Genomic DNA, 27,384 nt, shown 5'->3' with positions numbered 1-27,384 from the left:
GGTTTTGGTGAGTAGTTAAGGGCTGGAGAGATGGTCCAATCAGTTAAGTGTTTGCTTCCAAGCATAAGAACCAGAGTTTATCTCTAGAACCCATTTGGGAATAAACCAAACCACCAAGCTGGGCATGATGGCGTACCTATAATCTCAGTACAAAGGAGGTGGAGGCAGTGAGGTCTACGCAGTGAGATCTTCTCTCAGAAGAGCAGGTGGATGGATTTGGGCTGGAGAGAGAGTTTAATGGGTAGACCCGTGCAGTACAACACTGCTGAGTTTGATTTTTGGCAGCCACACAGTGATGGAAAGAGAGAACTGACTCCGCAAGGCTGTCCTCTGAGCTCTTCGAGTGTGCCCTGGTATGCACCTACCCCCTCTGCCTCTACAACAATAATAAACAAATAGAAATGTATTGAAAGACAATGAATGGGGCCTCAGGCTCTAGAAAGGATGATCGGGCATGTCCTCTGGCCTCCACATGTCCTTACTATACAAGCGTATGCTCTCAATGAACACACACACACACACACACACACACACACACACTGGGGGAGGGTTTAGCCTTAATGAGAAATATTAGAGCGCGATGTGTTTGCCTTTCTCCTCTGAGCCTTGGTTCTTTGCTGGAAAATGAGGTGGTCCAGCCAGCTCTGACACGCTCTACTGCAACTCTGGGAGCCTTGTCTGTAGTCTTCTGGCTTGTGTTCAGGTCCTCTGTTGTGACTTTTCTGAAGGAAGCTAGAAGGTAATGGGGTGAACTGGGTCACCCTCAAAATACACATCGACCAAGGGTCTTAGCAAGTTAAAAGGAGGGTTTTAGGGTGAGGCCTAACACCACGTGACTGGATACAGACATGTGACCTCACAGAAAGAGCACCATGTAAAGACAATGGAGTAGCCGTCTGCCAGCCAAGGAGAGGCTAAAAGAAACCAGTCCTGTCACCATCTTCATCTTGGCCTTCCAGTCTCCACCCTGCAGACCCCCGCAGGTAGAACTTTGCTATGGAAGCTCATTGGGCTCCAACAACTTTTCTTGACTTTGAGAGGGGTGCTATATGTTTTTCTTTTGAGGTTTTATTTTATTTTTTTTTAAAAACAAGGCCTCATCATGTATCTTAAGCAGCGTTAGAACTCACTATGTAGACCAGGTTGCCTTCCAAGTGCCCATCTTAAAGGCATGTGCCGTTACACCTGGCTTCCCATATGGTTTTCTTAATAGATCTGGTTTTAGCCTAAAGTAGGTTTTCTTCCATCTGGATTGTCAAGTATTTTGTTTACTTTTTTACACGTGTCTTTATCATCGGCAAAAGAAATAAGCAACGAAGTGACACTTTCTTGAAGGCAACTTTACAAGTTTGACCCTACTTTTAAAAAGAGTTATGAATCTGTCTTTGCTGTTATACTGTTTGTCTGTGAGGGTTGTCATTGTCAACTTGACTGAATGTGCAATTACCTGGAAACACCCAGAGGTGTGTCTGTGAGGGGATTTCTAGGGAGGTTTGATGGTGAGGGAAAACCCACCTTGAACGTTACTATTGCTATCCCAGGGCATAAGGCAGGACTGGGGAAGAAGCAAGTGGAGAGCAGAGGGCGCCAGTGTTCCTGCTTCCTGACAGGGGTGGCAGGCTTACCTCCTCTCTCCCACCACTGCTTCCTGACTTGACAACCCAGGCATCCCTCAAAGGAGGAGCCCAAACAAGGGGCTTTTGTTATTTAAATTAGAATAGGTAAGGAATACACAGGGTTTTTTTGTTTTGTTTTGTTTTTTTAATTCGATATATTTTTTATTTACATTTCAAATGATTTCCCCTTTTCTAGCTCCCCACTCCCCGAAAGTCCTGTAAGCCTCCTTCTCTCCCCCTCCCCACCTCCCACCCACCCCTTCCCACTTCCCTGTTCTGGTTTTGCCAAATACTGCTTCACTGAGTCTTTCCAGAACAAGGGGCCACTCCTCCGTTCTTCGTGTACCTCATTTGATGTGTAAATTATGTTTTGGGTATTCCAGTTTTCTAGGTTAATATGCACTTATTAGTGAGTGCATACCATGATTCATCTTTTGAGTCTGGGTTACCTCACTTAGTATGATGTTCTCCAGCTCCATCCATTTGCCTAAGAATTTCATTGTTTCTAATGGCTGAATAGTACTCCATTGTGTAGATATACCACATTCTTTGCATCCATTCTTCTGTTGAGGGATACCTGGGTTCTTTCCAGTATCTGGCAATTAATTAATTAGAATAGGTAAGGAATACATAGGTTTTTACAAAAAAAAAAAAAAAAAAAAAAGGATGAAAACCAAATAGTTCCATTTGTAAAGAGCTTTAGACCAAGCAGGCAGAGCAGATGCGGTACAGCCTGCTGGTTGTAGTACTCTGGATTTCAAATCTCATTCAGTCAATTCAATTGTCTGAGTTTTAGAAGAAAACAGTAAACAGGAAGAGGCCTCCCCAATTACCACCTGTTAAGGAGATGCTCGGATTTCTCAGCCGAATTGTGTTACCACCAAAATAGACTTTTCTTTCACTTAATACCCAGATTCTGATTCTTTTACCCAGCAGTCACCTGCAGCCAGAATACAGTGACCCGTCTTGAGTGCTGGAGTCCCTGTCTCTCTCCACCCTTCCTTATCTAAGTTCCATTGAGGCACAACATCAACCTTTCCTAGGGTGGTGTGTGAGTTAGGGTTTCTACTGCTGTAATGAAAATTACTGCTGTAATTGTAAGCAAGTTGGGGAGGAAAGGGTTTATTCGGCTTACACTTCCACATCACTGTTCATCACCAAAGGAAGTCAGGACTGGAACTCAAGGGCAGGACCCTGGAGGCAGGAGCTGATGCGGAGGCCATGGAGGGTGCTGCTGACTGGATTGCTTCCCATGGCTCACTCAGCCTGCGCTCTTCTTCTTATAGAACTCAGGACCCCAGCCCAGGGATGGCACCACCCACCGTGGAGGGGATGGGTCCTCACCCTTGGATCACTGAGAAAATGCCTTACAGCTGGATCCCATGGAGGCATTTCCTCAACTGAGGATCCTTCCTCTCTGATGATTCTAACTTGCGTCAAGTTGACCCACAAAACCATTTAGTACAGGTGGCATTTTTTGACATGAGTCCACTCACTGGCCAGGTAGAGGCTCAGCACGGCTGTGATTCTGATGCACTTATACAGAGAGATGTGGCATGTCCTTCCTTTCCTATCTTATGGTACATATTGTACATACTTTTGGTGGTTTAAATGAGAAGTGCACACTCTACCCCGTGTGTGTGTGTGTGTGTGTGTGTGTATTTGAACAAGTGGTCCCCACTTGGTGACACTGGGTTATTTACGGAACCTTTTGGAAGCACAGCCTTGCTAGGGGAAGTGCATCACTGTGGGTCTTTGTCCCAATTCCACTCTCTCTGATAAAATGTGATGTAAGCTTCCTGCTCCCACCGCCATGTCTGCCTGTGGCTACGCCTTCCACACCCTGACAGACTACCCATTTAGTAGCATAAACTAAGAGACAGCCTTTCCCCTTTGAGTGGTACTTTTGCTTTTTGCATTTTATCACAGCAACTGAAAAGGAAAACTAACTCTGTTCTCACAGTCTGAGTGTGCCTGTGTAGCAGTGGACAGCAGGCCGGTCAGCACGGACCAAGCAGCCGATGTCTCTCTCAGTGCTTCACACATACAACTAGATGAATGAATGGCGATCTCAGTGTTTTTAGCTTCTTGTGTTTTTAGTGTGTGTGTGCGTGCGCGCGCACGCATGCTGCTATTTGTTTCTTATTGGCGGGGGTCATATAGTTACAAGGATGAAAGTTGATAGAATTTTCAGACACTTTTTTTTTTTAAAAAATAACACATCTTGAAGAAAAAGGGAAGTCTTTAATTTCCAGCTACCAAAATAACAGAAAAAAAAAGGGGTCGACTTATTTATATTCATTTATTTCTATGGGTAATGAATAAATTAAGGAACACTTTACCTCAAACACAGATCGTTTTTATTATAGCTAAGCTAATGCTTTAGTTCCATCTATATTTTTGAACTCCCATCAATGTCAAATACATTTTTTTAATACTTTAAAAAGACTTATAAGCACTTTACAGCATTCAATGGAGCCAACCGAGTATTCATAAGGACAATTTTTCCTTAAAAAAAAAAAAAAAAAAAAAAACCCATCCGACCAAAATAAAATCATTTTAATTAACTCCTTCCTGAGTAACTAAAACCTTGGAATGTGCTGAAAGGTTATAATAAATAAGGCAAGGACCAACTAGCTTAAAATGTATTTTCTTTTTAAATTAAACTATGTAAAATGTACAATATATATTTCATGAAGTACAAACTATGTCGGGCCAGGGCCCAGGCCAGGTGATGAAGTGCCTTGGCTTTCAGGGTGCAGGGGCTGTGTAGCTAGGACAAGATACCAGGAGGGTCCTGCCACTAGTCAGCCAAACCCCTCTCCTGTGGCGTGGCAGTGGCCGTGGGTGGGAATAAATGCCTTCAAAGGCACAGCAAGCGCTGTGCAAGCTTCCAGAAAGCAGGGGACCTTTATGAGTGACCAGCTGCCCCAATGGACGTCTGCACGACGTAGCTGGGAGAGCCTAGCTAATGCAGCTTTATCTTCGAATGCAGGATCTCGGTAAGCTAACCATCACTGTGTAGGCAATGCCACGGAGATGACTTACAAAGCACTACACTGCAGTCCTCGTGCTTGTCTGGAAAATAGTCACAGGGGTTTTCTATGTCGCTCTTCAAAGTCTGGTTAATTGGTAGGCCCAGCCTGTCTGAACAGGACAAAGGATACTTTCCCTCTCTGTGAACAGCTCCCTTATTCACTTCCTGTCCCAGTTCCCTGAGGCAGAAGGAGGCCCATGAGTGGCCAGGGCTAGACTTCTACCTCTGTGGTCCCGCCTTCCCTGGATGCCTTTGAGTGGTGACCCATCTTAATGCATTTCACACTGAAGCAGCTTCAGCACACACTGGACAGGTTTTCAAATGACTGGCTTTAGACCTTGGCCAGTGTCCAGTTCTAGTGAAGGAAGCAAAAAAAAAAAAATTCTAGAGAGACTTGATGGTTTCTACAAAGTACAAAATGAATGCCTGGTGTGTCACCCAGGGTCGTGTCTACCTTATGCACTACTAACTTATTTGGCTAGTGTTCTTCAACGGCAGGCTCTGGGGTAAACCTGAGGCAGCCACAAGTTGTCACCAGTGTCCTTCCTGCTGCCACCACTGCAGCCTGGCTTCTCTAGTTGCATTATATCAACCGGCGAGAATATGAAATTTAAAAATTTTCAGGACTTAAAAAAAAACAAAAAAAAAACCAGACACAATTCAGTAATTAACGGAGCAGAGCATCATGGGTAGAGGAGAGTTGTCAGGAGTAAATAAGTGCAAGGACAATTTTGGTGCAAAATATTTGCCCAGTGTTTACTCAGATCATGTTGGGGCACCAGCCTACTCAAAAGCGGGCCCAGCAGTGTCCTGCCCAGACACCGTTTGTGGCACTGAGGCCTCTGGCATTGGTGTCCCTGGGGAGGGTTATGGGGGCAAACAGGTTCTATAAGAAAATGGATCTACTGTTGCTAGGGTACCCTTAGTTACTAAACACAACAGCTCCTGCAGGTCTAGAAGGAATGAAAGATACCAAGTTCAGAAGAGCCCAGTTTGGCTTTGAGTGTGCTTTCGGGATTGTACACAGTCTGCAATCAAGTTAAGGATTCCTGCCATACATATCAAGGTCAAAGGTCAATCAGTTTCTGGCACTTGCAAATGCAACAATGAGGCCCTTATATTTGATCTGCCCTGCCAACACTTGACATAACAAGCTGACGCCTTTCCTGGCACGCCTTCCAAGCAGAATAATCCTTGAGAATGGCAGTTCTCAAGGGAGCTTACTAACTGTGTACACACTTTGATCTCAACAGGCTTCCTAAGCTCTGATTTGTTGGGAAGGTGGGTGCTAGACACTGACTTGTTCTCTCAGAGATAAGTACGGTGTTCTTGGGGACAGTGTCCCTGTGAGATAGGAAGAGGCAGCATCCCACCCACAGGGTGAGGTGGGTGAGGGGGAAGGGGCTGAAACCCTGTAATCAGTGGATCCTCCCTCTTGCCTACTTCCACTCCTAGCTGCTTTTTAGATCCCTTCATCTCTGAAATGGTTTTCTTCTACAAGATGCAAGTCTGGATGCCTTTACCATGGATGTAATATCTATGGATCCATTTCACAAATGATAAAATGACTAGGATGGAGGGTGTATTTCTCTCTTCTTTCACTCAAAGGGGCAGGCAGGGGATCAGGGAAGGCTATTTTCTGAAGCGGTACCTTGTGGTAGAGCCATCTAGTGTACCTGGGAAAGCCTCAAGGAGGGAAGAAAACACACATACACACACAGAATAAAATTAAACAAATAAAACCCGCAAAACCGGGCATCTCCCAACGACCCCAACATGTGGGAATGTTTTGTTCTTTTTAATGCACCCAAGCATTAATGAAAGTCCCCCGTCAGATTTTTTTCTTCCCCGAAAGCACTTTGTAAAAGGGGGGAATGAAGCCACAGAAGCGATCTGGTGCCGGCAGGCATCACCTCTTATAAATATCTTCTAGCCATTTCTCGTCGTCTTGCTCCTCGTCGTCGATTGGCTCCTCGGTCTCCAGAGGGGTGGGGATAAAGAACTGTGGTCTCGGGGGAGGTCTGCTGGCGCGAGACTTCAGTCCGAGCTTGCGCTTGAGCAGGTGGAACTGTTCTTTGACGTAGTGGTAGAACTCGTATTCGTATCTCATGCGCTGGTAGAGAATCTGCACCGCTTCCGGGGAGGGCACAGTCTTCTTCACGGTCACAGTCATGTTGCCAAGTTTCCTGTGCTCTGGAAAAGAACCAGGGAGCCCATGAGCAACTCTCCAGGGAGCCTTGTCTCAGGAGTAACCAGGGAGTGTGACACTGCCCAGTAGTGGACATCCGAAGAGGAGAAAATGTCACCGTGGGACATCTCATTCCCAGGCTCATTTGTGGTGGTGGTTTGGAAAGAATGGCCCCCACAGACTCATGTGTTTGAATGCTTGGCCCGTAGGGAGTGGCGCTAATGGGGGGGTGTGTGGGCGTGGGTCACTGTGGGCTTGAGCTCTGAGGTCCCATTTGTTCAAGCTATGCCCAGTGTGTCACACAGTCTCCTCCTGCTGCCTGAGTATCTGGATGTAGACAGATGCAAGCACCTATCTATGGACAGCGCATTCCGCCGGATGGCGCCATGTTCTTGTCTACCTTCATTGGGCCACTCTCAGCTCCTTCTCCCGCACTATACATACCTGCACGTTGCCATGTTGGCCACCACGAGGATAATGGACTAAACCTCTGGGCCTGTAAGCCAGTCCCGGTTAAGTGATTTCCTTTCTAAGACTGTCCTGGTCATTGTGTCTCTTCACAGCAATGGAAACCCTAACACATGCGTTCATCAGCTCCTCCAGTCTCTTCTAAACTGGGTAAAAGGTGGGGGAAGAAGGTCTGGCCACTTGAAAGGTTTAGGAGGGTATGATCATGTTGGAGTTAGAGGTTAGCGTGCAAGCAGTGAGATCCTACACTAATGAAAATGGGAAAAATAAAAACTGATGTGTCTTTTTTTTCAGAGGGAGACAGAGAGAGGGAGAGGAAGAAGGAAGAAGAAGGAAAAAAAAAGGAAAGGAAAGTTTCTTGAGATTTTTTTTTTCTTGAGACAGGGTCCATTATATAGTCCTGGCATTTACTATATAGACCAGACTGACCCCTAACTCACAGAGATCCACCTGCCTCTGCTCCCCACACTGCTGGGAGGAGAGGTGGGCACTATCACTCCGGACTAGATTCTGTGATTTTGCTACCGAATTTAGTAGTTAAATAATTTGAGCCAGACTGTTCTAAAATGAATCTGAAGAATTATAAAAGTGATGTAGGCAGCCATGGGCTAAATATTTGGGACAATTCCACAAAGAAGGAACGCAGGCAGCAAAGACAACATTTGGGGGAATAGCTTTCCATTTGCCCACTGAAGGGCCCTCAGTCAGTGGCCCTGATCTCTCGTTCGCACTGTGCTTTAAGTATGTTACACCTGCATTTTATGTTTGTATACTGGGGAAGGAAGGTGCTCCGTGGGTTCGCACCTGTCTGTGGACTGCACATCCCGCCGGATGGCGCCATGTTCTTGCCTACCTTCATTGGGCAGAGCTGGCATCTGGACTGCCATCTTACGTCTCCAGTGTGCATTTATCGATTAGCTGAGAACCCAGGCATGGAAATCTGGGTGTTACTTATGAGCCCGTTAGGTATGCCATCCTAACGACTTCTGTAGGAGGTGGGCAACAGGCTGTGACCATTCTAGCAGCCAACAAAGGGTTAGAGCGGTACACTGCTCTTAAAGTAACAGTCACAATTATTACTAGGTATGAAGCCCTTTGGGAAGGGTTTGAGTCAAGTCTCTTAACAAAAGGCTTCAGTGGAATTAGCAACATTTAAAATAGTATCCATGGAGCAATTCTATCTGCTCCCAGATAGCCACAGCTCTGGGGACTGGGTTCAGACCTCTTCAAAGCTTTACTGTATCCACATTTTATAAGGCAATGAAATCTTCCATATATATATGTATATATGCGTGTGTAGACATGTATATATATATATAAAATCTCCCAAGTGGCCTTTCCACAAAGTTACCCAATTGTTCAAACTGTACCCACTTTTGAGAACCTGGTTAAAAGAAATACAAGGCTGGCTGACTGTCTGCCAACTCCTCAGAACAGGCAGATATGAAGAACTGGCCCTTTCTAGCTACAAGAGTTTAGAAAGACCCTTTCTTGGGTAGCAAGAAATCCCTAAGCATATTTCCATTTCCTTAGCCCCTCCTCTAAGTGCCCTCACAAAACACGAGGACAATGACAGCTAGTTTGGAGGGATCTTAAGTGAGCCTGTTTTGTCCTTTCTTTTAATTAAATTTCAGTTTTACATTAACACCCAATTTGTGCTTCATTCACCTTTCCTTTCACTCAATTCTCACTGTTAGAATCTCTCTCTCTCTCTCTCTCTCTCTCTCTCTCTCTCTCTCTCTCTCTCTCTCTCTCCCCCACCTCTCTCCCCCCACACCCCCCCACATGTCTCTTTCCCACCAAAACCCAAAACTCATTTTTGTGGGGGTGGAGATATGGCAAGGATTTAGGTGTCCCAGGCTGGCTTTGAACGTCCTAGCTGTAGCTGAGATGATCTTAAAGTTAGGATCCTCCTGCCTACACCTCCCCCAGCGCTGAGATTATAGCTGTATGCCATCACACCCCATTTTTAAGGTGCTGGGGATTGAACCCTGGGTCTCGTGAATGCCGGGTAGCTACTCATTTGTTGAGCTACCACATCACCACGGTGTTTCCTAAAGAGACCCGAGTCTCCATGCTTCTCTGGTGTCTTTCTGCCCTTACCACTACAACCCGACTTCTTGAAGAGCCGTACACATGTGTTATGATCTGATTTTCAACATCCACGAGTTGGGCCCTTTAAGTTTTTCCTTTCTGTTCCCAAAATACTTCATTCAAACGGTTCCTTGTTGGTTCTCTGCCGGCCCTCACAGGGCCGGACTACATACACCATAGACCTTTTTGAAGCCCCGCCCCCTCATTTGGTACCATCACATCCTCTGCCTTGTCTTTCTGATTGCCTCCACCCCTTGCTTTGCATCTCTCTTCTTCTTCAGTTTATCCTTTAAATACCAGTGGTTCCCAGGACTCTGTCCTAACCCTTCTCTTCTGTACTCGGGTCCCTGGGCAGCAGCAAATAACCCTCTACCCGTTAATCTTCATGTCAGTGTCAAAGGTTTATGTCACATGCATAAACCTTTTTCAATCCTAAAAATGGCATTAATTTGGGGCTGGAGAGATGGCTCAGCGGTTAAGAGCACTGACTGCTCTTCCAGAAGTCTTGAGTTCAAATCCCAGCAACCACATGGTGGCTCACAGCCATCTGTAGTGGGATCTGATGCCCTCTTCATGTCTGAAGACAGCTATAGCATACTCATATAAATAAAATAAACAAGTCTTTAAAAAATTACATTAATTTAGCGTGCGCGAGTATGTGTGTGTGTGTGTGTGTGTGTGCACCTGTTGTGGATAGGTACACATGCCACAGTGCATGTATACAAGTCAGAGGACAATTTTAGGGAACTCATTCTCTCCTTTTACTATGTGAATCTCTGGGATCGGACTCGGATTGTCAGGCTTTGTAACAAATGTTTTACCCACTGACTCTTCTCCTTGACCCATGATTACAGTGTTTCAAGCTTTTGTTTCTCCAGAGGTAGAAAACAGACTAAAGCTAATGAAGCTGGCAGGATGAGTTTTATTTATAGGCAAGTGAGGCTGAGATTCAGTCACTCACATTGACAGGAAATACCTTTTAGGGGTTAGGGTGATGTCCATGGACACTGTCCTTGATTTGCTATTCTCAGTAACTCTGTGCAGTATCCTTATATAGAATATGTGTATCATGAACTTTCTTTTCAGTGGGGATATGCAATGAGCACATAGGTCATTCAGCAAGAAGGGTCACATGACAAAGAGGTAAATGGCAGAGGAAGATTTGAATCTGGGTCCTCCCTGCTGTTGAGGGTTACATTATAACCCCACAATGGGGAAAAAACCAACTCCGCTTTTTGTGAAAGACCAGGGGCTAAACTCCAATTCCCAGAAGAGAATCAGAGTCCTCCTGAGCAAGCATCGTAATGGCAACCCTGCCACCTCCCTCCCTGAGCAACAGCCAGTCAGGCTACAATAGCAAGGTCAAGGTGCGGAGAGATAACTTCAGACATCCTGCAGAGAATAGATAACTTAGCCATCCTGTTTGTCAGGTGGTTTTGTCCCCATGACATGTTCCTGCAGAGTATGCCAGAAATGCAGTTTTTAAAATATTAACTTGCTGACATGTATGGAAATACCCCAAGCTTGCTGTAACTACAGCAAATACTCTGCACTGTAGACTCAGGACTCTCACTATGATCGGCTGCAGCGGAGATGGTGAGAGACCTTGCTCAAGAGAGCTCTTAATAAAGACCCTTATGTGTTTGCATTGGAATTGGCTCCTAGGTGGTTTTTTGGGGGGGTCCCTGCAACTTGGCCATAACAATAAATAGTTCTGTTTCCATGGACCTACCTATAGTAAATATCCAGCATCATTTGGGAAGATCAGAGGTCAGCTTGCCTCATGCAGTCAATGGTGAATTTTTCTTTCTTCATTTTTCCTTATCTATGTGTACATGTGTACACTTGTAGAGGTAGACGGTGCACTGTGTAGAAGGTAGAGGACAACTTGTGGGCGTCAGTTCTTTCCTTTCACCATGAGGGTTCTGGGGATCAAACTCAGGTCTCCTGACTTGTCAGTAAGTGCCTTTACCTGCTGCGCCATCTTGCCAGCCCATTGATAGAGAATCTTTCAAATCACACTTCAAAGGCATACTGTCGTGCATTTTCCTGCAGGGAATTTAGTACTGTGGCTAAGCCTTCTCCTGCTTCTGCAAAACACTAGCTATCCTTTCCAAAGGAAACAAACTTGCTTAAACAGTGGAATTAAGTCTCTCCCCTGACTGCAACTATACACAAAGTGGGGGATTTTTGTTGTTATTGCTTCTTCTTTTTTTTTTAAAGAGTGTCATCACTTCAAGCACAAAACAACTATACTTTAGAGAGCCACACTTGACCAATGAGATGGCCAAGTGGTAAAAGTGCTTGCTGTTCAAATCAAATCAGAGCGTCGGAGCTTGATTGCCAGAACCTGTGGAGGAGGGGGGCAGTCACTCCCGAAAGCTGTCCTGTGATGTCTGCAGGTGTACTGTGGCACCGGCGAACCCATGCTCACAAACATATAACATACACACTAATAATCAATTAATAAGAAGCAGCACTTGCAGTTGGCACTCTTTGGGGAGCCCGCCAGCCCTTGTTAGGCAGCCCCCAGACCTCAGACCACAGACGACGAGCTTTAAGAAGTGAAGCCCTCACCGGTGGACACCCTTTGTTAACTTCCAGGAGTGCATGCCTCTAGCGCTCAGTGAGGACATTAGCCAAAGAGGAATCTGAGTCACAACACCTTCCATGAGGGCAGGAGTGGGGGCGGCACTGTTGGCCCAAGGACAGTCTGGCAGTGTATTTGCCCCATGGAGAATTGGTTTAGAAATTGATTTACTTATGAGGACCTGCCCTATTTCATGGGGAATCTGAATTTCTGGCTTTTCTTGGAGGAGGGTCAAGTCTTAGCATGACTATGCCCCTGAGAGAGACGGTGCACTGAGACCCCAAGTGCCAGCTCATTATCTTATGTCACCTACCTCTTTACCACAGAGAAATTCTCCAGTCCTTCTGCTACAAAGGCTTTGAAACTCTGGGCTGCAGAGACCCAGAAAGCAAGTATTTTCTGTTAATGCTCCAGTCAGGCCTCCCTGGTATGTCCACTGCCACCTTCCACACTCTCTTTACAAATATTTATTGAGCAGGTACTTTGGTGCCAGGTGCAGGAGCTGCAAAAAGCGAATGGGACATTGTCCCCAGACTTTCTGACAGCTTGCCCTGTGCCAGGCTTGGTGAGATACATACGCACACCTTTGACTTTGTGAGCCCCCCACCCCCGTGCTACGTTCCGGGTCATTTAGGACCTCCACAGGCTTGGCTCTCAAACCAGTACCTACCTGCTGAGGCTCACCGAGCCGGAAAACGGAGAAGCCCGGCTTTGGGTCTCCAGCTGGCAAGCTGAGCCGGGTTTCAACTGTGCCCACCCTAGAGTGAAGCGGGTCCCCGGGATAAGGGGACACTCTCCCCTTCTCACAGAGCCAGTAGCCATGGGCACGGGAAGGCAGGGCATTCTGGTTTGCTTCTTGGTTGGATCAACACTTCCTCTCCTGAACTGGTGGATTTGTCATAAATACTGTGCAGAAAGATTCATCTTGCATAGCTCGGTGACCAACCTCAGAATTCTCCGGTTTCCCCAGGTCACCATCTAGGTACCAAGGACCTGAGAGATGATTGCTCGAGGTTTTAAGCCCAGGATGTGAAATCCTAAGACTGGAGAGACGCCTTTCTGATTTTAGTCTAACACTTTCTGGCTATATCACAGGCTATTAATTTCCAAATCGAGTGGAAATCTATAACCACCCACTTCTCCTGGACCAGTGTGTACTCTGGCATTAAGGGGACTGCTCCAAAAGAAGGGCTTGAGTGTTCTAACTTGGTGGGGGGGGAGGTTGGAGGCAGTGCTCTGGGGGAGCCCAGAAGGATCTGCTGAAAAACTTAGCAACCAGCAAAAGTGTTTTCAGAATGAAAGGGACTGTGTCTGTCTCCTTGTGGGCTCCCCAGTGCCTATCTCCGCGCCTGGAATAGAACAACCTTCCATAAGACTTTGTTGATTTGAAACCTGCATTTGAAATCCATCGGTAAGACTGGATTAACCCAAAGGGCAACTTTATGTTGTTGAGGCTACATAAGAAATTCCTTCCATGTCTAGAAATCTGATTTCTTGAGGTAAGCTAATAGGAAAGGTGTGGCTGGTCTGGACAAGGAGTGGAAATATTCTTATTTTTTTCAAGTCTTTCTGTTGAAATGTAATGGTGACAGCTCACTTTTACAAACTTTGTCAAGCTTTAGAATTACTACAGTAGGAGATGGCTTGCGACACACTTAAGTTTCTGTGCAGACAGATCTGTGCCTCTCCCACCTTACAGTTAACAACTATGTGCTGGGCTTATTATAACTAGATGGATTAAAGGACTCTGAGCATCTCTGGTCAGTGTGACTTGATTCTGTTGGATCGGTGGTGTGCAATGATTTGATTGGCTACCACCTTCGATACTTTTTCTTTTTGTGTTTTCCTCCATCAGCACAAGAAAGATGCTCTTTTTAGAGATGGCATAAGAAAGCATTTCCAGAGCAAGGGTGAGAGGTAAGGGTTCAGATTCCCCAACGCTCACATGGGAAGCTGGGGAGGACATGCTGCTTCTCATCCCATTGCTAAGGAGGCTGAGATGGGGGCTTCTCAGGGCACACTGTTAGCTAGACTAGTTGAAGTGTCATGCTCCGAGTTCCACAAGAGACCACGACTCAATGAATAATGTAGAGAGAGACTGAGAAAGACATCTGATGTTAACTTCTGCCTCTTTCCCCATGTGTGCACACTGTACACACAACATTTATGCACACTATACACACAGACACATGCAACAATAGAAGATGTAAAACATTCATTGAGATCACACCCCTTTGCTCCATGTGCCAAGGCATCTGCTGTGCATATACTTGGGGTCTCTTTGGTCAGCCCTGAGTAATTCCTCGTGGACGATGCTACATCAGGATACTGGGAACATCTCAGGAAGCTGAGCTTTCAGAGGAAGCACCGTCTAACACTAACAAGCCCTGCAGAGCTTTGGAACCCTCATCCAGGCTCAGCACCAAGTTACTGCTGCATTGATTGTAGGGGCCATTGCAAAATGTGCAGGCGCTGTGTGTCAACACATGGTCCGTTCAGTGAACCACCCTGCCCACACGGGGGACGCGGGTTCAAACATGATAATAAATATCATTCACCAAGAACCCAGCTTGTGTATGAGACTCTTGGCAACACATATGGCATGCTTAACTTCAGCTGAGACTATGGACAGACTATGCTTCTACTGACCCAGATCTGGACATTTTGCTAAAGCCTCAACTCTCTGTCGCACGGACACGATGTTTAGACTGGTTCATAATCTTCAGGACTCTAAAAAACTCCTTTGATGTAAATAAAAAAAGAAATCACAAACCTGTGGCGTGGAGCCCCCCTCCCCCCCAGCACCCGTCTTAGCTTGTCAAACGTGTATAATGGAAATACGTTGTTGCCCTGACTCTGGGCCAGAATAAACAATCTGGAAACAGCGTGTAAACCCAGCTGCAGCAGAGGACAGAGGCCTTGCTTTGTGACAGGGGAGGGGGCTAACCCAGTGCAAAAGAGTCAAACTTGGCTGGCTGGAGTTGTGTTTTGATGCTGGACAGACTCTGCGGCTCCCCATCTCCATTTGAGAGAATGAATACTTAATAGCGAGCAAAGGGCCTCCCACTCACCAATCTAGACTGGTTTTAACCTGCTCCAGCAGAGGTCACATGCAAGAAAAGGATATGCGCTTCATAGGAACACAAGTGAGGTCAAATTCTACCTAGGGCGGAGGCAGGCATCATCAAAAGATAGGCATCATTTTTCAGCTTCCGGTTAGTGGAACAGTGATTGACAAGAGGCCCTGCCGCTTTATCAAGTATTCTGTTTTCTCAAAAAAAAAAAAAAAAAGAAATCTGCATTTTATTATATCCAGAAATTTCTAGCACACAAAGGAGAGGAACACTTTAAGAAAGGCGCGGTCAGGGTCAGGTGTGGAGGAACTGGAGCCCCAGGCAGCAGGGGACAGGAAGACCGAGTAAGAGGGCGAGCACCCTAGGGCCGCCATCCTAGCAACTCCCGCAGAGCCCTGTACCAGGTGCTGGCTGCCACGGAAACCGTGTGAACACGATGTGTGTCACAGATAGCGTAAACTCATTTCCTGAATTATGCAGGGCGGCCACACAGTTCAGACACATGAAATACGACTGCGAGGTAGCATGGCCGCCCTGCAGCTGCTCGCTCGCAGCAGAAATGAATGTGTGTCTCTCAGACTTCACAGCAGTGGGCGGGGCTGACAGGAGACGCTTCTGACAGGCCGCTCGCTTGATTGATGGCATGTTAAGGTCAGCTTCTTGGAGGTATAGCAATTAAGGGAGGGGGCGTGCACACTTCAAGGCTGTCTCTGAGTTTAAGGTTGGTAAAGTAAACAGAGTTTTTCTTTTTTTCTTTTCGGTCTTCATTTCAGATCTAGAAGTATAAATAACTAAAAATTAAGTTGAGCTCACTTTGAATTTCAAGAGAACTTTTGCTCTGTGCAGCCAAGTGCAAATTACACGGGTTTCTCCATTCCCCCAAACTGCTAGGCTTCTTCGATGAGTTAAAACAAAGGCTTTTTAACTCTCCCTCTCTCCTTTGATAGTTGGAAGTTCGATATAAAGACCCTGGAGAAGAATGCACTTGGCTTGTGTGGTGTGGGTCAACAAAAGTCCATGGAGACCAGGATGGAGTGGGTTGCCAAACGCCCATGGAGACCGGAGCACTGTCCAGTTTGGGACAGAGGCTAACTGGTCAGTAGCCTGCCGTGGGACAGGGAGAAGTGTCACATGGGTGGCTCTCAACGCTGTAGATTCTAAAGGTGAGGGTGGCCAGCTGAAGTGACTCCTACTTGGGCAAGTCAACTACACATCAGTTAACTTGGAACCTGCTATGGCAGCAAAGACTGTAGTGGCCGTGGTAGGGGCTGTGGCAGGGACAACAGCTGTGGAGCAGCAGTGGCGTTGGTAATTTAGTGGCCTGGACTCAGAACACACGCATTGATGCTCGCTGGTGTGCCTGCTATGCCCAATGCAAAGAATATGAGACTCTTTAAGGGCTAAACACATGGACTTATCCCTGTCAAAGAGCAAATAATAATCAGAAAAAGAGACACACACAGACACACAAAACCCCTCCCATAACCACTTGGGAATCCCTGCTCCCTGGGCACTAGTGAACTTCCTTCCAATGGAGAATCAGAAGGGGAAAGAAGGGGGCATCACAAGGTTTGACCTTTGCACTAAGCAAATGCATTTTTTGGTCAGATGAATGAATACTCTGGATAAACCAATAACCGAGGGTTCAGACGCCTGCAGAGGCTCTGTGGGGCCCTGAGTATCCGCAGCGCTGATGACCAGTGGAGCCGAGGTTCCTACAGACGCGTGCCAACTACACATGGAGATCCTAAAGCTTAGAACCAAGCACCAGGGCTGGAAGGGGCACCTTGGTTCTTCCCGGTGCCATTCACATGCTGGCGAGGGATCTGCCGGGACAGCCCAGTGCCTGCCTAGGTCAAGGCTCTAGAAGTTGGCTTTCCCTGGCAACTAGGATTGGTAGGCAGAGGACAAATTGGGATCAGGTGTTTTCTCCCCAAGTCTGGACTCCAAATCAGACCAAAAGCTGGTAATTTCTTTGAAAGACTCTACTAATCTACACACACACACACACACACACACACACACACACACACACACACACACGAGCTCCCCTGTTGAGATCTAACTCTGATGTTAGGTTAATGGCTGTCACCTACTCACAGATGATGACACAGCCACAGGGCAGTTCTCCTGGAAGTCTGTTTTCCTCAAAGGTTTTCCCCTAAATCAAGTTGCTTCTGCAGTTCTACATAGAGTTAGTTCTAAAGCCCCAGGGAACAATGGCAGCTTTATGGCTTGAACTTTTCTAAAAGAAGTAGTATTCAACTTAAAAATTCATGTACACACACACACACACACACACAGGTAGCAAGTTTTAGGAAAAGTTACAGAAAATTAAGACACTAAAGTGACTTTTAATCAAGTCATAATTATTACTATAGTAATACATTTCCTCTCAGTGTTTTATTTATGCCTATGAATTACAAAATGCACTGATTATATTTTACTTGGTTTTATACTCTTTTATATAATTTTTATATATCTATAGTTTATAAATTATACTTTATATTTTAAATTTTATTCTCTTTTAAATAAATTATTCCCGGTTCATTGTCCCACTCCTTTAAGACAAGATCCCACTCTGTACCCAGGTTTCTCCAGAACTTCTAGAAATCCGCCACCAACTACTATAATTTACAGTCATGGGTTACCAGACTTGGTTTTCCAAGCACTAATTTGTATGATGTCTGAAAATCATACAAACACACCATTTCTACTCATAGCATTCTTCTTCTGCTCCTACAACTCTAAATAACTTGTGACGACAACCTCGACCTTGACCAATGACCATGAGCCCTGTTGTTTCCCTAAGAGCAAAGCAGGCTCAGATACCCAGGGGCCCATTTTCTTCTTTTCTGTGGCTTCTCCCAGCTCTGTGACACTAATTTAGAATTGATATGACACAATTTCCCTAAACAGTAGGGCATTTTCTCTGCCACTCAGCTTATTAAGGTTTCAGAGCATTCGGAGCAGCCTCTAGTGGCAGACTAGGAGACTGCAAAGAGCCACGGTGGCAGTGAACGTGTACCTGTGGCTGCTGACAAAACACACAACACACAAGCCATTCCTGGCACTGATGACAATTACAGATGTGAACTAGTCCCTCATTTCCTCCTCCTTACTGGTAATTCTAAATGGCTTTTAACAGAGTAGAGTCCATTGTCATTTTCGTTTGGGCTCAACATTCTCTGTATTCCCGACATCAGTCTCGACAGAGGACCTGACAGTTGGTCCCAAGAGCCGGCAATGTGGATGCTTTCTCTAGGATGTGAACCATGGTGAAGTTTTGACAAGCCCTTCGAGGGCTGTGAATGATGAAGCAGTTCATGGAGGCTGAACATGTAAGATAAGGGAGATATGTAACCTACTGCCCAGACATGATGAAGTTAAGTTAATGAGAAGTGCTACTCAAAATAACCATTGCCAAGTCTGGGAGCGTGAGATGATGTTCCGAGGATGCCGTCCGTTCCCTCCAGGGTGTGTGCAGTGCTTGCTCCTTCAAATCTGATCCAGTTGATCTGAGCAGCTCTGAGCACTGAGGATAGTATAGCGGCTTTTGGAGGAGGGGAAAGGAATAGGCCTATCGCTGGCTCCCTTCCCCATTTACTATAAAATCTGCAGTGTGTGCGGGAGGAGAGAGCGTGTGTTTACAAGCACATCCAAAGCCGGGCCCTATGAAAGACTGCACGGAGGGGTCCATTCCTGTTTATACAGGAGGCCCATTTGTTTATTTACGCTAATTTTGAACCTACCTACTGAGCGCCAGGCACGCCAGGACTATGGGAGGGAGATGTGACAGGGTAAAGTCACAGAGCTTGAAAATAGAGTGGTAACTGTTTGGTATTAACATTCATGCACTGTAAAAATGTTACAGGCACAGTAAACTGGCAAAAGCAATCCGGGAAGACAATATATATATTGTTGTTGTTGTTTGGTTTTTTTCGAGACAGGGTTTCTCTGTGTAGCCCTGGCTGTCCTGGAACTCACTCTGTCGACCAGGCTGGCCTCGAACTCAGAAATCCACCTGCCTCTGCCTCCCAAGTGCTGGGATTAAAGGCGTGAGCCACCACTGCCCAGCTGACAAAATATATTTGAAAAATTAGTTCTGAAAGTGATTTTTTTTTTTTGCAGTAGGGAGACATGAATCTGTAGATGAAAATGAATTCTAATGAGAGGAATCCAGCACCTTCATTCCTCTGACGTGAGCGAGAGAGGCGGTGGGGAGGGCTCGTGGCAGAACCTACAGGCCCACAGTCAGGAGAAGCCTGGTGCACTGCGGGAGGGGTCAGACTGCCAGGACAGCCTGGGACGATGGATGGCAATGTGTGCCAGGTCCTTGTCCCTCCCGACAGGGCCCTCTCCACTTCCCCTCCTTCCCCTCTCTCTGTTCTTTCTTACCTCTCCCCTCCCTTCCTCTCCCCTCCCTTCCTCTCCCCCTCCCTCCTCTCTCCTCCCTTCCTCTCTCCCCTCCCTTCCTCTCCCCCCTTCCTCTCCCCCCTCTCTTCCTCTCCCCCTCCCTTCCTCTCCCCCTCCCTTCCTCTCCCCCTCCCTTCCTCTCCCCCCTCCCTTCCTCTCCCCCCTCCCTTCCTCTCCCCCCTCCCTCCCCTCCCTTCCTCTCCCCCCTCCCTTCCTCTCTCTCCCCTCCCTTCCTCTCTCTCCCCTCCCTTCCTCTCTCTCCCCTCCCTTCCTCTCTCTCCCCTCCCTTCCTCTCTCTCCCCTCCCTTCCTCCCTCCCCTCCCTTCCTCTCTCTCCCCTCCCTTCCACTCTCTCCCCTCCCTTCCTCTCTCTCCCCTCCCTTCCTCTCTCTCCCCTCCTCTCTCTCCCCTCCCTTCCTCTCCCCCTCCCTTCCTCTCTCCCCCCCCCCCCTTTCTCTTTCTCTTTCCTCTTCTCTCTTCTCTTCCCCTTCCCTCTCCCTCTCCTTCTCCTCTTCTTTTCCCTTCTGCGACTGGACTGGAATTGAACCAAAGGTTGAGCATGGGAAGCCAAGCTCTGGGCTTGGTGCCTCTGATTTACACCCCCACCCATAGCCATCTTCTTAGATAACATGGAACAAAAGGTTTACAAAGAAACAACCTACCGTGCTGGAAGGGGCATGCTATAGATCAGAAGAAAGAGGTGTTCATTTTTAAGGGTTTGTTTGTTTGGTTGGTTGGTTGGTTGGTTGGTTTTTCAAGACAGGGTTTCTCTGTGTAGCCCTGGCTGTCCTGAAACTCACTCTGTAGACCAGGCTGGCCTGGAACTCAGAATTTCTCCTGCTTCTGCCTCCCAAGTGCTAGGATTAAAGGCATTCACCACCACTGCCCGACAATAATACTTTTTAAAAAGAACATTATTTTAAAGAATGCTCCTAGCTATCATTAGGTTCTAATATCATCTCATCTGGTTCACTGTATAACGGCTTTAAAGGCAGGTGGGGGAAAGGACGGATGGGGGGGGGGCAGGGGGATCACCATGGGGCCGTTTGAGGCAGTCTTCCAGCCAGTATTCAAAGATGGAAAACCAAAGATGTCTGAGGGAGAAAATTTGACTGGAAAAGCTGTAAGCCATTACATCTTAGATTTACTGGAGCATGAAATGAAATTTCATGATGTTCTAAAAACAACAACCTAAGTGCTTAGAACTGAGTAAGCGACTTGGCACCCCGGCCATACCATACTTTTATCTCATTTTGATATAATAGTGGAAACTGGTCCATAAGGGCACAACCCTCTTGTCCAAGTCACGCACAGTTAAAGAAACACTTTTTAAAAATCACCTCTAGTCCCTCCTCCTTCTAACAAATCCATATATAGACACACTGGTTGACCGGTGACTTTCAGTGTCCTTTCCTCTTGACAGCCTGTCAAGAGTGATGGATCTAAAGCTCTCCACAGACCCGCCCTCCCGCCAGCCTGCCTACAATCCCCATAGCCAAGTGTGGGGACCCGAACGTTGTCACTACTCCATCTCTTGAGTTTCCAGGAGGACTGTGGGCTTTCAGACAGAAACCCTGGGGTCATGGGCTTGATTTTCAAATGTCCCTTCTTCCTGTTTTACTCTTTGACCCAAAGAGAAAGTTACCAATGATTTCTGATCCAGGGAACAATGTGGTCAAGTTCTGAGCTTAGAGCAGTTTCACGGTACCGTCACATTGGCCTCTGGCCTCTGCTGCCCACTTTCCTATCTGTCACTTGTCACCAGCTAAGGCAGAGTTCTTAAACAATAGAAAAACAATCTATTATGTGTTACCTTTTAAAAAATAGAGTCCTTACACTACTACCCCTCTGCATGTGCACATGTGCCAAGAGGCCAGAGAACAACTTTTATCAGTTGGTTCTCTGTTTCTACTTGGGGGTGGGGTGGGGGTGTCAAATGTAGGTTGTCAGCCTTGAAAGTGACTTTACCCACTGAGCCATCTTGGCATAGTTTCTTTATAAGATCATATAAAGTCATTTGTTTTCTAGTAAGTGTCCTCTGTAAGACACGTGTAAGATGTATACATTACTGGACCCTCATGAGAAAGTGTCTTAGCTAAGGTTTTACCACTGTGAACAGACACCATGACCAAGCCAACTCTTATAAGGACATTTAACTGGGGCTCGCTTACAGGTTCAGAGGTTCAGTCCATTATCATCAAGGCTGGAGTGTTGGAGGAGCTGAGAGTTCTACGTCTTGTTACAAGGCAAACAGGAAAAGACAGGTTTCCTGGCAGCTAGACTGAGGGTCTTAAAGCCCACGCCCACAGGGACACACCTACTCCAAGGCCACACCTACTCCAACAAGGCCACACTTCCAAATAGTGCCATGTCCTGGGGCCAAGCATAGTCAAACTAAGACAGCAGGTCAGGAATAATCTTAGCATGTGTGTGTTCTTCTTTAGCAATGAGCACACAGTAATGCCATGAACATAAATGGCTGTAGTAATGAGCATGTCCTCACGGCTAACTTCTATACGATTTCAACCCAAATGGATCAAATACCATGCAGCTTAATTTACAGTCATCACAGCTTGGATCTTACATATGGCAATAAAACATACTAGTAATGTCTTGGCTAATTAGAGGGGAATGACATCTCTTTGGTTCTACTTTGAGTAGATTTAGTTAATCCCTCTCCTTGTTTTTGAACGTTTGCAGAAATGCCCGATGCACAAGAAAAGTCTACACACCTCCACCCCTGCTGCAAAGTGCGGTGCTGCAGGATGGGAGAGCTCTAGGCCTTGGGGCGGGAGCCAGAGCACACAGAAGAGTCATCCCTATTCCCTGGTCAGAGGCAACAGAGGGTCATGGGAACCGTAGCTTGTGTAGTGTCAAGACCACACTGGGTAGGTTTTAGAGGTTACAATCAGGAGCAGTATTTCAATCCACGTGTTAAAGGTTTGTTGACTACCGGGACTGACTTGTTCAGAACAGCTCTGGAGATGAGGCCAAGTGTTCATTTTTGGCCAGGAGAGCATCTTGAAGGTGTTTAGACCACCATGCATCTGTATTCCTCGAGGTGCTTAGATCCCATTTTCCATATGTTAATCGTTGCAACATCTCATTCTTTATATCCACTTGGAGTGTTTAAGAGGGAGTTGGGTTTCAGTCCCATATAACACCCTTAGTTTATCTCCTGGCTGGAGAGATACGTGGATAACGACTTTTTCCTAATGTAAAATAAATACAGACAGAGTAGGTTGAAATTCAAGCTTAATACTTTCCAGCAGCAGATGATAAATAAGCCATTTCCATAACTGTCATGTTAAAACCAGATGACATATGGGCTTGGTCTGAACACACAAAGATGAACATGGAGATAGGAGGAACACTAGTATTTTAAGGGAAATAGATGATACTCAGTTAGTGTGGAATGTTTACAATTGCATAGCATACCAACTCAGTGGTATTTATGAGTAACAAAGGCCTTTGCAAAGTATTTGAGAAGTAATAATTCTTGTTAGCACCCTAGCCAAGACCCAACTACAATGCAAGTTGATTTTCACTATGGGTAATCATATTTCTTTCTAGTGGACTATGTATTTTCACATATAATATAAAAGTAAATGTTACTGAATGTCAACTTACTTTAAATTGGACAGTAAGCATTGCTAAACATTTCTCAATCTATGTGACTAGATTGATTAGCTTACTACGAAGAATTTTAAGTTTGTTAAGTTTGTTTGTTTAAGGTTAGTTCTTCACGAGTCACACGCTCGAAGGAACCGTGAGACACCGGCAGTCATTTGCAGAAACCATACAGAAAGGGCCTCCATTTTTGCCTCGCTATTAAGAAAAATAAACAGTTCTGCTTGGACTGTTTACTGTCTTACATTCCATTGATCGCTGCATTAAGAAGCCTTACGAAAGCCAAAGTCATTGACATGACAGAAACAGATGGCTCTACTGTTGTCAAGGCTGAGTCTCTGCAAGCACCTTATTAAAGTGGCCACTTGATCCTAACCATTAAAGAGTCTCAAAGAAGGTTGTGCTTATAGATGCCACACAACCTATAATTTATCCTATTGTATTTAAAAATTTGTAGACAATACATCTTAGAAGTATATATTGTTATCTCCATGGTCCCACCATTTGGGCAACACTTTCTTTTCTGTACTAGTGATCTTCTTAAAATTGTTTTAATATAATTGTGTGTGTGTGTGTGTGTGTGTGTGTGTGTGTGCAAGCATCTGTATGCATGTGAAAGCCAGAGAACAACTTTCAAGAGTTTCTCTCTTCCCACCGTGGGCCATCTTGTTAACCTTCCATTGTATTTTCTCTTGCGTCTGGCCTGTTCTTGACATATAACAAGCTCTCAAAAAAGTTTTATAAGATCTCTCCACTGGCATCACTATACTAGCTGGGTATTTAAGGGGAAAGACAGTGTACAAACAGAGACACAAAGGGCACACTGGGTCCCTGGGCACATCAGAAGACTTAGTATTTATTTCTTAGCTTGGTTTCCTGATTTATGTGATTTGAGAGAAGCAATTTGTACCTGGTTTCTTAGAGAACGACATGCTACTTTAAAAATTAAAAATACAGAATATCATTTTGAGACTAAATTGGAATTTTGGTTGAAAGATGCCCACTCAAGGACCTTTTGCTTTCTGTGTTGGTCTGCCATTTTACTAGAATGTTCACTCTTTAGTGGGTGAAGGGAGCTCTATTTTCTAATTAGAAGTAGGAAGTACACCTCTTCTAATCAAAAGTAGGAATACTGGCTACACTGTCATTCCCTAACCTTGAGGATAACGGCTTCCCCACAGATATGGCTGTGCAGGACCTATAGTTCCAATGACAGGGAACTATTCACTGACCATGACAGGAAAAGCTTGCTACTTGCCTGGTCCCAGTTTGTGGAGTCCACATCACACCACGAAGGCTGGCCTATGAACTCACCCTTCCCATCAACTCTGAATCCCATCTTCTTTCCCTGGGCAGCCTAAACCTCCATCTTAGCTGCCTCCCACCCAGGTAAACAGGCCCAGCCATTACCCAGGCTCTAGCTTCTTAAGAGTCTCCTGTTTCTTAAAGAAACAGTGAACAGGGTGGAGAAGAGTCAGGAAGACACGTGCAGGTACTCACAGTCCAACTCTCCTCACATGCCATTTTTTCTCTCCTATCTCTTAATTCCCTGCATTTTTGCAGAATTAGTCATTCATCATATAAAACTTGGAATAATGATTTATATTCTCCAGGGGGTATGGTGGTGGCGGCTAATCTCTATCTAAAGAAAAGTTCCTGGTTTTTACTTTTGGTCACTTCATTCTGAAGGGATTTTGAAAATATACTTTATGGAATGATATCAGTGAGGCCTAACTTCGCTCCTGAATCACGCTGATGTTTTCTTCTCAGCAAGGAGCCTCATCAGTCACCGGGAACGGTAAACAGGCAAATGTCATTCTAGCATTCCTTCAGGATTGGGCTATGGAACGCAAGCACAAGTTGGACTGTCCACACCTACCAAGCCTAATAAATCAGTGCCCTCTGGATGTCACGGCCAGGAGACTTTATTAGGTGCCACCTGTAATCACTCAATTAAAAACAAATAGAGGATGCATGCGTAAGTCTCGGCCCCTCACACTGAAAACAGCTGCACTGTTCACATCTGGTTGGGCTAAACCACGATCCTGGTGTTTTAATCTTGGAAGGTGAGTATGCTAGCTGCCATAGAGTTAAGGCATTTTGTTCTCCAGTTAAGGGCAGTCATGCACTAATGGAAAAGATCTATGTGCTCCCTCACAGGATGAAAGCACCCGGCGTATCTGCACAATTGCTCCGAACGATCAGGCTTTTGATCTTTATGGTTGGTGTTCACAGCAAGATAATGTCAATATAACTAGAGACTAGAGAGAACACTGGTATTTCAGGGCTTGAAACTTACATACCTTACATACGTATTACATTTTATACCTCCTATATACTAAGCAGGAAGAACTGTGAATATATTTGCTTGTGTATATGTGCTAGTGCGCATACATCTCACACAGTGGGTTTTTAAAGGACCACTGACATGAACCTGGCAGTCGCATTGGTGGAATCGAAAGAAATGCTGTGGAAGCAAGGTTAGTAATCTCTAGAGAGAAAGAGTCTGGCAACACAACAAACCACAAGTCGAACCCAGGATGGTATCTGAATGATTGAGATCTTCACTGGCCTTCTTGGTCAATACTGCCTACCATGAGGGGACTTAGAGGGGGCAGGGAAGGGACAGTGAATGTCCCTTAGCGATGCTCACAGTGACACCTCCAGCCTTCATGTCACTTTCACTTGACAATTTAATCATTTTCCTGAACCCAAGACACTTTCCCCACCTTTAACATTCTGTGTGTTTATGATACAATAGGTGAAAGCATTTTTAAGAATCATTGGTAACCTCATCACGCAAATGTAAGTATGACTAATGGTGTAAGCATTCTGAGGTATTTCAACTTCATCACTGCCTTGTGCTTACACTGTTTCTCAAATGCTACGGCACCATCCTACAAGTTCTGCCTGCTGTCCTTCCTTAGCTTGCTTGTCAGGGCACGTGTCACATGCCAGTTCATGTTGTCACTTGCTTCTGAAAGCATGTGATGTTCTTCATACTGGAGCATCACACCCACTTAACCATTGTCTCCGTTTCTTATTTTGCAGACTTTATTTGTGTGTGTGTGTGTGTGTGTGTGTGTGTGTGTGTGTGTGTGTGTGTGGTGTGTGTTTGCCTGTGTACGGATAGCCAGAAGTCATTGGATTCCTTGCAGCTGGAATTACAGGTTATAAGCCCTCTGAGTGGGCTCTGGGAATCAAATTAAAATACTTCTATTTTTTTGATTTGGTTTTTTTCGAGACAGAGTTTTTCGGTATAGCCCTGGCTGTCCTGAAACACACTCTGTAGACCAGGCTGGACTCGAACTCAGAAATCCACCTGCCTCTGCCTCCCAGAGTGCTGGGATTACAGGCGTGCGCCACCACTGCCCGGCAAATTAAAATACTTTAAAAGAGCAGGATGTATTCTTAACTACTGAGCAATTTTTTCTCTGGTCCCCAAACTCTTATTGTTAGATAGCTAGATCTGGTATTGCCTTGCAATTGGAAACTATAATTAGAACATTATTAAAGTAGCTTCAATGCAACTGGCATCCATCTATCTATCATCTATCTATCTATCTATCTGATTTGAATGGCTTATGGTATACAGGTATTTTTTCATCATCAAGAAGTTGAAGAAATTAAGATATTAAATATATGTACTATAAATATATCACAAGAATACAATTTGGTAAGATTTCACAGCTGTTCTAATCATTAATCACCAACCGGACCACAATCAAGATCCAAGGTTTTTCCATTAGTTGACCAGCTATGGACATTTTGAAGGCTCACGTTATAAAGCATTAAATTACTTTTAGCCAGGAATGGTGCCTTATGCCTGTAATTCCAGCCCTTGGGAGGTGGAGACAGGAGGACCAGGAATTCAACACTTCTTTGACTACCTAATGGTGCCTTATGCCTGTAATTCCAGCCCTTGGGAGGTGGAGACAGGAGGACCAGGAATTCAACACTTCTTTGACTACCTACTGAGCTTGAAGCCCGCTGGGACTGCATAAGAACCCATCAGCTGGGACTGCATAAGAACCCATCTCAAAAGCTCCAAACTAACATAATAGTAGTAAGTTATTATTAATTAATTAAGCAATATATTAACATACATATTGTGAATAGGTATATTAACATACATGTGTGCATTATGTGCATACACAATATGCATAATATACATATCCATATTCTTTTCCCCCAGGTTGTATAGTAGGCTACTAAATTGGCATTTCCCTGTCCTCTTCTCTTCAGGGACTTCTATACCTTTAGCAGTTGCTT

General features: G+C 45.4%; 1 protein-coding gene across 1 annotated transcript in view; it reads right to left on the bottom strand.

Annotated features, from left to right (window-relative positions):
• Window positions 1-3,840: 3,840 nt before the first annotated feature.
• Window positions 3,841-27,384, bottom strand: part of Ust (uronyl 2-sulfotransferase) — a 299,479-nt gene continuing 275,935 nt past the window's right edge. Inside the window, exon 8 of the mRNA XM_052169319.1 lies at window positions 3,841-6,846. Coding sequence (XP_052025279.1) covers window positions 6,563-6,846 — 284 coding nt within the window. The 3' untranslated portion in view covers window positions 3,841-6,562. The remainder of the gene's footprint in view (window positions 6,847-27,384) is intronic.

Source organism: Apodemus sylvaticus, chromosome 23, assembly GCF_947179515.1.
Source record: "Apodemus sylvaticus chromosome 23, mApoSyl1.1, whole genome shotgun sequence".
Classification (NCBI taxonomy): Eukaryota; Metazoa; Chordata; class Mammalia; order Rodentia; family Muridae; genus Apodemus; species Apodemus sylvaticus.
This window is presented reverse-complemented; position numbering and strand designations above follow the sequence as displayed.